At 38.2% G+C, this 13,512-nt stretch overlaps 1 protein-coding gene across 1 annotated transcript; it reads left to right on the top strand.

Moving 5' to 3' along the window:
• Positions 1-460: 460 nt before the first annotated feature.
• LOC121379382 lies at positions 461-2,922 on the top strand. The gene has a single exon (XM_041507972.1). It carries the CDS (start codon positions 1,431-1,433, stop codon positions 2,490-2,492), a length of 1,062 nt encoding a protein of 353 aa, XP_041363906.1. The 5' UTR covers positions 461-1,430; the 3' UTR covers positions 2,493-2,922.
• Positions 2,923-13,512: the final 10,590 nt, after the last annotated feature.

Genomic DNA, 13,512 nt, shown 5'->3' with positions numbered 1-13,512 from the left:
AACCCAAATTTAGCATATCTACAAATGCATGATCGCCCCCTCCCAAAAAAACCCCAACCCCCCAAAAACACAACAACCCAAACCCAAAACAATGGGGATGGGGGTCCGGCAAACTTTCAAAATGGAGGGTGGGGTGCTTTTGACCTGTGATGTTTATCAAACAAGAACTTTAGACATATTGCATTTCTGCGTTTCTTACGTTTTATTTCTACGGCTAGGAACCTTTTTGAGCTAGGAGTGGAGTGGGCCACTTTGATCTTCTGAGATGGCATAATATACGTTGCACATGTGCAGTATTTTTTGCTGGGGGAGGGGGGCGGGGCGTCTAGACTGTGGTGAGTGAAGATTCTGGGGTCGAGTCATTCTCCCCCGGAAAAAAATAATAATTCACATATAATATCCCAAACAGTATACCATACATTAAGCGTATATTTGGGCTTTACACGCCTGGCGCGAGGACTATTTTTAAGAAACAACAGCAAGGGGATTATTACCGATCCAATAACGAGGATTATTCCGGTATAGGTCACGCCGAATAACACTTGTTAAATACAATGCATGCATGTTTGAGTTTGGATCTTTTACTTTATGCTCAGCATGTCGGCTAGGGAAGTCGACCGTGATACATAACGACAGGTTCAGCTGCGTAAGCATTGGTGTTAGTAACTGTACTGAGGACGGATAGCGAACGCCGTACCGTCCCTTTCTGGTGGGCACGAAACACAAGAAGAGTGACTGCTGGTGTTAACATATGACTGTACTGGCGTTTCTTTGTTGTATGATGAGTAATTCCAAATAACAACCGCAAAAACACCCAACAAAACAGCTGAGTTATAAATTCATGTGGACGATCTTCAGTATATAGCAGTACTAATATATTGTTGTATGAGGTTTAATTTCAAATAACAACCGGAAAAAACCCGCAGCAGGGTTCATAAATTCATATGGTCAACCTTCCCATATTTATGTGAAGTCATGTAAATGATCGGACGTTGAACATACCAGGCGACAAATCTGTGATATAAACATAAATCACATTGTTGAAGAGGAGTAATACCACTACCAGGGGGTATATATGTGTGTGTTTGATTTGCCATTTTAATACTGTGTACACGAGGATAGCATTCAGTGTATATTCCAATAATTGCTTTTTGATATGGTGAATAACATGCATCATAAATTTTTCTCGACTTACTCCAATTGTGTGTGTGTTCTAAAGGATAAGAATTGATCAGATTTCAGTCTATTAGCTATGGTTTCTCATAAGACAACGTGTGGATTTAAAACTGTCAAAGTGGCAATACTACAGACATGTTGTATAATATATACTACTTAGACGTTTAACTTTCACTACAAGTGTTTGTTAACTACGACTGCGATAAATTCGTGATTTATTAGTTTGTATTTAGAAACCCGAGTGATAACTAACAATGGAGCAAGGTAGAAATCAAACGGAAGCTCGCAATGGCGCCCAGAACGGTGTCGTGGAAGAAATCACGATGTTAACGGACAATGCTGTATCCACCCACAGCACAAAGAACATAAAGATGAAGCAGTATTTGTCGGTGAAACACGCGCTACCGAAAACACGTCTGTACCACACAATACTGCACGAGAACGTCAGTCAGGACCGCCATCTTGATATGACGTTGTCCAACATCAAACGCAGACGACAGAAGGAATCCGTGTCGTGCGACTTGTCCAGGAGGGCGTTTGTTGCCCAGCAGGACAGGAAGATAAAGAAATGGAAGAGGGAAGACGAAAACCGCCTGGCTGGCATGAATCTGCCCAGTCTGGCCTACCAGGACAGCACCCAAGGGGGCGAGTCATCTAAAGAGGTCCTGTACCACCAGCCTGACTACGAAAGCAGACCATGGAGCACACAGGCCCCCGTCAAACCCGTGCTGCCCATGCTGAGGATTAGAAGAGAGAGGACTGAAATCGTGTCCTTCCAGGACAAGGCGTTCCTCCTGAAGCTGCCGGCCGTGGCCGAGATAGACTACAAGAAGCTGGAACGCCATAACACGTACTGCGGCAAGACCATGCTCTCCCGCGGAGTTCCAAAAAAGGACGAGAGATTTGAAAGCCTCAACGCACAGCTCCAGGCGGCGAAACTCAAGAAATGGGATCAGTACCCTATCGAGAATATATTCGTTAAAAGTCGCTTGAGCAAATATTCGAGTTGGAAACCTTCGGTTTCCGAGTCGCCGTTTGCCGCTCAGGTGAAAGTGGTCGTGGCGTCCAGACCCCGGTCAGTGAAGTCAGTGAGGTCCGGAGACGATGAATCGTGCGTGAAATTGAATTTCGAATACGTCACCGAAAGCAGAAGCGCCACGCGTGACGTTTTGTCCTCAATTAAAGCGAAGCACATTAAAAAATTCGCAAAACATTTAAAAGACAAGGGGAAGGAGGACCCGACGAAAGTTAACAGCGGCGTTGCAAAGAAACTGAATGACGACAATGCGCAACTTCAACCTGTCGACGTTTGCTAGTCAAATAGATATTTACAACTGCGTTCGTGTGAGTGTATTTCTTAAAGAAAACATCAAGGGCCGTTTCCATATGTCTGGGTTATCGGTGGGTTTTCGAAGCCTATGGGTAAAAAACAGACGTGTGAAATGCACCAAAGGGTGTAGGTTTTAGTCACATTTTTCAGCGTTTTACATAATCCAGTGTTAACCCTATAAGTTTTGATATAACCCGGTGTTACGAAACTCGGACATATGAAATCGGCCCTAAGGGTCGAATTAACGAAACCTGTTTTTAAACATTGCAAATACATGTAATTACTTGCAAAAATAGGCTTTGTAAAATCGGCCCTACATCTCTACAGTCTTTCGTTTGTCCTGTCCTCAACTGTTACATATAATTTATTTATTGACGCAGGCTCGTAGGGACGATGGGGGGTGGGGGGGGGGGGGGGGGGGGTGTGGGGGGTGGGGGGGGTGCGTCTCCCATTTAAATATAATACGAATTAAATTTTGTCCAAGAAAACATTAAAATAACCAAAATGCTTTATCTGAAACATTACTATTTTGTTCTCCGGACTTACATGTGTAGATGCTAGAAAATCGAGTTTAATGCAATCAAAAGTTAAATATTTCGCGGGAAATCATTCCGTTGTTGCATCCTATCTTGCCCCCCCCCCCCCCCCCCACCCCCCCCCCCCCCCCCCCCCCCCCCCACCCCCCCCCACCCCCACCCCCACCCCCACCCCCACCCCCCCCCCACCCCCCACCCCCACACACACGTCTAATAGCATTTTTACGAGCCTGTGACGTAGTATTTATGTCATGTTATATTTAAATTAAAGCACATTGCGTTTCTTCCAGCACATATTAGTTTGACAAATTCAACATTTAAGTAGCATAGTATTTGGCATATACAGATTTTACTACAAATAAAACAATATTTTTGGGATTGTATTTGAATCATTGTATTTTATTACACGATGTATACAATTTGGTTACATTATAACTAGTACAATACAAGATGTTACAAATTAGGACAATTACAGTCAAACCTGCTCTCGAGGCCACCTACATTAAGCAGTCACCTACATTAAGCAGTCCACCTGTGTGAAGAGGCTATATATTTATTATTCAACTGATATCTCTTCAAACGCCACTTTTTTAATTCTCCTTTGGAGTCTACTTAAAGGGACATTCCTGAGTTTGCTGCAATGTTTAAGATGTTATCGACTAACGGAGACTTTTAACGATTGTAATTATATATCAAATATATTTTTCTGCATAAAATATTAGTGGCTGTATATTAAACGTGTTTCTGATCGTTATAATATTTGTACTAGGTTAAATTTCATTTTATTTCCTAATATATATTTTTTTCGTACGTACGAAATTATTTGAAGACAAAATCCAGTTTGGGCTTCTTACAAATATTAAGGCGACCAAAAACACATTCAATGTACAGACACTGCTGTTCTAAACAAGAAAATATATTTGATATGTAAGTTTAATCGTACAAATATTTTATTAGTAGGAAACATCTTACAATGCAGCAAACTCAGGAATGTCCCTTTAAAACAGATTTAACTGTTAGTATATGTAATACTTTCAGTACTTCACTTGACGTCTGGATATGTTGCAAAAGGTAACTAAAGTAATGTGGGAAATATAATAAAAATTATTTTCGTCGATTATGTCTTTCATATTAAACTGACAAGTAAATATTTTGTAAATATCTATTTAATGATACTCTACCTAATTTAGCATTTACTTGTTTGGGTGATCATTGATGTACAAGGTGGTGTTTACTCTTGAAATTAAAAGAAAGATGTCAGTAAACAGGTGATTTGTGCACTTTATTGGAACAGACTATAACAAATTTTGATCGACATGCGTCAATTTCATTACTGTTGCAACATGTGACAGGCCGTCTCTGATGACGGTTTACCCCTTTCCCTCTCCAAAACAAAATATTTGTAGACATTTCTAAGTAATTTTTGAGCACAACTGTCAGAAACCATTCTGAGTATGTGATCTATTATACCGATATTAAAGGGACAATCCTGAGTTTGCTGCATTGTAAGATGTTTCCGACAGTGTCTGTATATTCAATGCGTTTCTGGTAGTCTTAATATGTGTAAGAAGCCCGGACTAGATATTGTCTTCAAATAATTTTGTACGTACGAATTTTTTTTTTTTTAGGAAATAAAATGAAATTTAACCTAGTACAAATATTAGAACGATCAGAAACACGTTTAATATACAGCCACTAACATTTTATGCAGAAAAATATAATAATGTAATTGCAATCGTTAAAAGACTGTTAGTCTATAACATCTTAAAAAGTGCAGCAAACTCAGGAATGTCCCTTTAAGACGACCAGAAACACATTGAATACACAGACACTAATATTCTAAACAAGAAAATGGCCACCATCAAAAAAACATTTTGCAAATATTTTGGCTCCTAATACACATAAATACTTGATTTAAGTTGCTAATCCCATGTTTTCATTCCTAAGGAATTCAATGAACATGATAACAATAACGTATATTTATGATTTTTATACTTAATCAAATATGGGATTTTTATACTTAATCAAATATGGGATTTTTATACTTAATCAAATATGGGATTTTTATATTTAAATCAAATATGGGATTCATTAGGTACGGATTACGGGTACTTTATTAACGTGCCTATATCCAAACTAGGTTAAGACACGTCCATTAGATAGAAAACATTGTGAACACCCAAACTAGTTGCACATTATCCAGTTTATAAAATATATTGCTTAATTGTTGTCATTAATAAATTACCTTTACAACAACAGTCACGTTGTTACCTTTATACTGTTATTAGAAACGTCATGGCACCAAACAAGCTGCAGTCCATGAACATTGGCTGAGTTGACATAAATGTTGTTATCCAGATTCGGGCATTTTCGTTTAACTCGGACAAAAAAATAGTCTGACCCCCCCCCCCCCCCCCGACCCCCCAACCTACAAAAATGGGAGCCTGTTAGCCTGTGTCGGTCGTGAGCATTGCAAGTCCGTTGTTTTCATCTAAATGTAGATGATTTTCACTTAAAACATGTATAATCATTTTAGTCGGTAAGGAATCATATCGAGGAAACACCATCTAAATGTAGATGATTTTCACCTAAAACATGTATAATCATTTTAGTCGGTAAGGAATCATATCGAGGAAACACCATCTAAATGTAGATGATTTTCACCTAAAACATGTATAATCATTTTAGTCGGTAAGGAATCATATCGAGGAAACACCATCTAAATGTCTACCCCAAATTGTTTTAAATTGTTTTAAAAGCTTTGAGGAATCGCTGAATGTTATAACAAACGTTCATGACACTATGGAGACATAGGCGTACGAGCTCCCATTTTTGTAGTGGGACAGGCTGTCTTTTATTCAAATTAAACGAAAATGCCCGAATCTGCATAACATTTGTTCATATTAGCATTACTACCAAACAGCTACATAGGGTTGTCTCATTGAATAATGACAATGACAATATGACAATAACGGCGACTACAATTATTACAAGAATATACAAGAAATTTAATATTCAAAGAGAAGTATACATATGAGAGAAAAACAAAATAGAAAAACAAATGTATGTATATAGACGGATTTTTCCGATTGTCGCCCAGCAGTTTATGACGTTGTTGATAGATGGCGTAACAGTACAGCCGCCATTAAAGGGACATTCCTGAGTTTGCTGCATTGTAAGATGTTTCCGAAAAATAAAATATTTCTATGATTAAACTTACATATTAAATATATTTTCTTTTTTAGAATATCAGTGTTTGTATATTCAATGTGTTTCTGGTCGCCTTAATATTTGTAAGAAGCCCATACTGGATTTTGTCTTCAAATAAAAAATATATTTTAGGAAATAAAATGAAATTTAACCTAGTGCAAATAGTAGAACGATCAGAAACACGTTTAATATAAAGCCACTAATATTTTATGCAGAAAAATATATTTGATATGTAATTACAATCGTTAAAAAGTCTCTGTTAGTCGTTAACATCTTAAAAATTGCAGCAAACTCAAGAATGTCCCTTTAAGGGAGTGAAATTCATGCAACAATAACATGTGACGGCATTGCATCTGGGTGCAATTTTAGTATTTATGACTTTCTTGGAACGTTTTGTAAAAGTAAAACCAGTCTCTCGGATAATTCAAACTCTTTTAAAGATTGTATATTCATATCAATGTCGGTGGAAATCTGTGAATGATTAAAACCATAAATAATAAAGCACCTATACACGCCAATACAAACGCATAGCGAATAGATTAAACACACGCAAGTAAATAAGTTTGATGGTTATTAAGTGAAACTTTACTGAATCCATCGTAAAATAATGAAAAATATTTCAGTTATGTACGTTTGTAGAAAACGTGGTGTACCATTTTAAAAAAGAAAGACTGACCTTAGATCTAGATATCAACGTTTAGCTGTTACTATTATTATCTCTTGGATAATCTAGATGTGATCACATGGGGTTGAAGTGGGGCGCAGTTCACACTTCATATATTGCTCTCTTATTATTATTATTATTATTTTTATTTATATATATATATATATATATATATATATATATATATATATATATATATATATATGAGTTATTATGGTGTTAAATGTGTGCAAATAAAATGATAAATAAACAATTTACTAACGTAACACGCATGCAGGCCACACCAAAAATTTCACCCCCATGCACCCACTTCGTCAAATTTTGTTTTTTAATTATTATTTTTAATTTTATTAATTTATATTTATATTTATATTTATATTTATATTATTATTAATTAATTAATTAATTAATTAATTTATTTGTTTGTTATTTTATTATTTTAAATATTTTTAAACTTATTTATTTTTGCTTTCTAGGGGGAAAAATATTAATCATCCACAATATTCAACACTAAATTACCCTGAAAACGCGCCTCTGAGTAGTCATAAAATGTTCTAAAATGTTACAAAACGAACTCCTTTAACACTTAATGTCGATGCCTAAGACAAGTACAAACAAAACAGGAGCATAGGCTGGGGTGGGGGAGGTCATCTGATACCCTGTCCGCTGAGACTAAAATACTGTTTTAAAGTTCTGTATATTAGGCTATACAGGTGTCCAGGGAAATTATATTTGCTTGCATCAGTTTAAATTATTCGTTATGCTTTTGTATCCACGTGTAAATACATATGCTTTATTATTTATGTTTAAACGTTTTTAATTATTAATACACTTCCACCAACTTTGATATGAATCTACAATCTTTGAATTATCCGATATACTGGTTTTGCTTTCAGAAAATGTACTAAAAAGGTAATAAATACTGAAAATGCAACCAGATGCAATGCCTTCACATGCTATTATTGTGCAAGTTTCACTCGGACCGATCACGTGATTCTAAACATAGTCGTGCACTGTACTTTGACGTCACTGGCCAATTAACCCGTCTATATCTACGATTGGTACCTACCTCGTTTACAACAAGCTCTCGATTCACTAATATCAAAACCTATATTAGCTCTGCCATTTTCCTTTCGACCGACCGTTCAAAATTGCGCCAAATTTCCTCAAACAAAATTGCGCACCCCTTTTCTCTTTGGCATTAACGGCTCCACTCAAAATTCCATAGCACCACCACCACCCCCATCCGCCTGCTACCGATTCGATCGGGCTGCTGGTGCTCCCTTGCACCTGCCAGTGCAGGCGGTCCCTCCTCTCCCCTCTCCCCAGCTTTCCTGTCATGGACGGAGGAGCCGGCCAAGGCCGGCTCTTGTGCCCACGACAGGCGTGCGCTACAACAGCTTGTTCTGAATGTGCACGTAAAACCCTATGACCTGACCTGACCTGACCTCGTTTACAAAATGTCATAAAACTAGTATACTTGATTGTTCGAAGTTAATCCTTTACTTGTATTGTTTATTAGCCAAAAACCTCTGTTTATAGGCGTACACAATGTTTGTACAGTTGAAACATGGTGGCAATAATTATAACGTTACATAATATAATAATTTGGCAGGAAAAAACCCAGAGAACAAAAACCTTAATATGGATGGACAGAGTTAGTATTTGTTATTACTGAATATTGTAAAATACACCAAAGTAACAAAAACATTAATATGGATGGACAGAGTTAGTATTTGTTATTACTGAATATTGTAAAATACACTAAAGTAACAAAAATAGAATATTGTTTCTGGATGGACAAATTATTATTAAATTTAAATTAAAATAGATTTGTTGATTATACTTAATATATATCATAATATAAAATATTATAGGTATGCATTATTAAACAACAAAATTTCGAGCTTCACAAGCATTAAATAAGAATTTCCCCAAATTTCTAAGTTCTAAGAAAAATGTACACAGTAGAACAGTAAACACAATATACGACAGCAGGTGTCCCTTGTTTTGTATTTTACTTAGTGTATTACATGGTATACGGTTCTTTCCGGTATTTCACAGAAAGCGTTATTTTTAAAGCAAAGCTAGCCAAGACACCAAGCCGCGGTCAAATGATCAGAGTTTTTTTGTTGGAAGATTTATTTTGTTGAAAGTGTGGAAATTACTTGAAGTGGAGATTCAGAGAATGTGGTAGGTTTATATATATTCAGTTTGTCTACTTATTTAGTTTACGGTTTGGGCTGGAAATTTGCTAAATAGAGGGAAGCAACTAGCTGTGCATGTTAAGAAAAGTATTGACTACTATAAAAGTGCACTACTATAAAAGATCCTTTGGTGCTAATAAAAAATGTAGCAAGTTTTCACTAACACTACATTTCAAAATTATCAAGTGTTTGACATCCAATAGCCAATGATTAATAAATATGCTACAGTGGTGTCACTAAATAAAACAAACGGTAACTGTTTTGTTTGCTTGAAAAATACCCTTATGAGTTGGGGTCATATTTAGAGGAGTTTAGTCAGGATATCTGCAAACATTGTCTTTCTTAAAAGAGATATTTCCATTGATTGTTGTCTTCCATTCCAGCTAAGAAGAATTCACCCTTAATACCCCGTTCTCACTTGAACGATTTTTTTTCACGCGAATTGCGTGCGACTACCAAATCGTACAGGGAGTCGCACGGGAGTCGCGCGGCAGTATGTTGGTGATTCGCACACGTTGTAGGGGTGTCGTGTGTATTCGGACGGGTCGCATGCCGGTGCGAGTCTTTTCAAATGTTGATAATTTCCATACGGCTGTAGCACGGTTCGCGTAGTTCGCATTGGTCGCATGGTGGTTGCACAGCAGTCGCTTGGCAGTATGATAGATCGCACGGGAGTCTGAAGGGAGCCGAGCCGTGCGACTCCCGTGCGACATCCATCAGACTGCCGTGCAACCTGAGCGAATCTCATGCGAGCGTACGCGAGCCCGGTGCAGCAAGGCGGTCGCACGGCAGTTGCACAAATGAGACTGCGCAGGAAAAAAAAAACTAGGTAATTTGTACAGGAATCGCACGGCTGTACGAATTTTTAGTCGCACCGCAGTTGTACAAAAAATCGTTCAAGTAAGAACTGGGCGTAAACAGTTCTCCATTAACTGGTCTTGTTCTTGATAAAATATTGACTTTCACCTGTTTCTGTATTTGTTAAAAATAACCCATTAGATGCATTTAACACTTCAAATATTATAATGAAATCAGGTAACATTTTGTGTTTACACTTTTGATTAGATTGGCGACACTGAACAGTTGAACATCGAGTAGCAGCTACTATTTATTAGCATTTTAGAATTGTATAGCAATGTCTGAAATTCCCTGGAAACGTTGTGTTAAAGTCAAAAACCTATTTTGAGACTGTTTTCAATGCCTTTTTCAGCAGTTCTGGTGACATTTTCGGACAGTGCCACATGTGTCACTGCATGTCACGTGTGTTACCACTAACTCAGATTCAGATTTCAGGGAGACTATGAATAATTATTCTTCATTTTAGGCTGGTACAGGTAGACCAACTTTCCATCTATGAACACACTTTAACATCAACGTGTTATCAATGCACACTTCACAGTGTTTTTGAATGAAATCCATGACACTTCAAAACTTTGTCCGATTTCACGTCAAGTGTGGTACCGACCCTTTTGGGACTTTCGTGTCCAACTCTTTACCAATGTCTAATATGTTGGGGATATGTAATAAGGGTAGCCAATATGCTTTATTAAACTACACACAAGAACACCTTCACATATCAGTTATTCAGAAGAGGTTGATAAACATACCTAAATGCCACGTGTTTTACAGTGGAATTACATATATACTCTGTCAAAAAAGAAACGCATAAGAAAAGTGTTTGATTTTACAAAATATCGTTTGCTTTACAATGTTGCTGAATGACCATGTTTGTTAATGTTCCTGGAATGGGACAGCATGCCCAAATGCACCCTAAACAAATTTAACGCACGTTGTGGCACGTTGTGCGACAATTGCAGGAAATCGGCGTGAAATGGTCAGATTTTGGCGAATGCACGTGAAACTCGGGGAAAAGATTGGGGTAGTGATGGGTATTTAAAGCTACAATGCTCGCAATGATGCCTCATTTCCATTTCGACGTAGACGAGTTACAAAATGCCAAGACTAAGCCTGCCGATCGAAACATTGCAATAGGCCGCCTCTAGTTAGATGAATCGCAGTCAGCAGTCGCACGCCACATGAACGTCCATCGGAGCACCATTTCACGTCTCTGGGACAAGTACCAGCAGTTTCAATCAGCTGAAGACTGACCCACAAGTGGAAGACCTCGCATAACAACTGCAGCACAAGATCGCTACATCAAGGTTCTGCACTTGCGCCACCGAACTGCCACAGCAACGAACACTGCTGGACGCATACCTGGTTTGAGAAGGGTGTCAGCATAAACCATTCTGAACCGACTTCGAGAAGCTGGTTTACGGGCTAGGAGACCGTATGTTGGCCCCGTCCTGCAAAATCAATATCGACATTTACGTGTTCGCTGATGCACGAATGTACAGGGATGGAACTTGGGAAACTGGCGGCGACTATGGTTCAGCGACGAGTCACGAGTTTTCTACAGCGACGTGATGGACGACAACGTGTTTACAGACGCCGCAATGAACGTTTTGCCAACAGCTGCGTCGCCCAAGTTGACAGATTCGGTGGAGGGAGTGTCATGATGTGGGGAGTCATCTCATACACCGGCAGAAGTGAACTTGTGTTCGTACAAGGCAACCTGACAGCTGTACGCTACCGGGATGAAATTCTTCGCCGTCACATGCTTCCCATTTTGGATCGACAGAGAGAACTCTTTCAGCAGGACAATGCCAGGCCGCATACGGCACGTGTAACAAAGGATTTCCTACAGAATGAGAACATTAATATGCTGCCATGACCATCAAGATCGCCAGATCTCAACCCCATTGAACACCTATGGAACGAACTGGACAGACATGTATGCCACCGTGACCCGGAGTCTCAGACGCTTCCGCAACTGCCACATGCACTGCAGGAAGAATGGGCTAGGATTCCACGTGCCCGGATTCAGATACTGCCAAGGAGATGTCGCACAGTGATTGCTGCTGCTGGTGGCCACACAAGGTACTGATTTCAGCGCCCTCGTGCGACGCTGTTTGGTGACGAAAACGCCTCCACTGCCGTCAGTGCATAGCAAGAACATGTATGTATGTATATATATATATATATATATGCATTAAAATGTATGTATGTATGTATATATATGCATTAAAATATATGAGGTCAATGTCAAAGCGCTCGCTGGGTGCGCGGTCAATCTAGGAATGAACCCCGACGGTGGGTCCGTTAGGCTATTTTTGGTTGAAGCCAGTGCCCCACGACTGGTATATCAAAGGCCGTGGTAAGTGCTATTCTGTCTACAAAAGATCCCTTGCTACTAATGGAAAAATTTAGCAGGTTTCCTCTCTAAGACTATACGTGAAAATTAACATCCAATAGCCGATGATTTATAAACCAATGTGCACTAGTGGTTTCATTAAACAAAAAAAAATGTGGGGTTCTTTTTTCAAAATCTGTGACAATATAACAACAAGCATGTACGTCATAGAGAACCTTTATTACTAATTCTTGTTAATACAAAGAATAGGAGAGTAGTGTTATAGAAAAGAAGTACATTTTTACACAGGACGTTAAAGTGACATATCATAGTTTTTAAATATTAAGGCATATGTCTCGCTATTAGATCCGTTTTTGTAACTGTAATCATACTTTACTTAGATTTTATTGTTTAGATTATCCATTTCCGTACATCCGAGGTGTTTTTGGTCATCTTGGTGTTTTTAATATCACAAAATGCATTTTTCATATTTGTTTAAAACGTACATGCGTCTGAGAAGTAACAGTTACCCATGGAGTGGAGTTTTAGTCTATTTTTAAAATAGTATTTCACCATTTCAACGTCGCAGACTCTTGATTCATTCTGTTGTATCTTTATCAAAATGTGTTACAGGTTTGTAGATGAAATAAACTTAGTGTGAGAGTGTCCATTTTAACCGTTTGAAACTACCGTCTGCTGAGAGTAAGCAAAGTACGCCTATACAAAGTTGAGTATTTTTCTCTTCTTATTTAATCATTAGAGAGCCGATTATCCACATTATCGCCGCATATAATTCTATTTGGCAAAGTAATTATTGTAGATCATACACACATTAATTTATTAGTTTCCTGGTAGTAAATGTAGCTTTGTGATTTGCTTATGCTATCACAGTGCATTATAGAACGACTAAATATTTCTTTAGTGCCAACGGATTTTTTGGGGGTATTTCCTACCTACATTTCTTTTGGTCTGTTATTTTGGTCTGTTATTTTTATTTATTTTTTTTCTTTTTGTTTTCTATCACAGTTATGAAATCGCACAGCATTAACACTGCCAAGAAAAGTAAACAAATGGATATGACGTCATTTTAAGGTAGCAAAGTGTGCGTGTATTCAATATGTAATTGGATATTTAGCGGCCTGGGCCCATATTTTCGAAGCTATCTTAGCCTACGAAATCGTGAAATCATCGTAAGC

This window comes from Gigantopelta aegis, chromosome 8 (assembly GCF_016097555.1).
Source record: "Gigantopelta aegis isolate Gae_Host chromosome 8, Gae_host_genome, whole genome shotgun sequence".
Lineage (NCBI taxonomy): Eukaryota > Metazoa > Mollusca > Gastropoda > Neomphalida > Peltospiridae > Gigantopelta > Gigantopelta aegis.
Note: the sequence above shows the minus strand (reverse complement) of the source record. Positions and strands in the feature narration are given on the sequence as shown.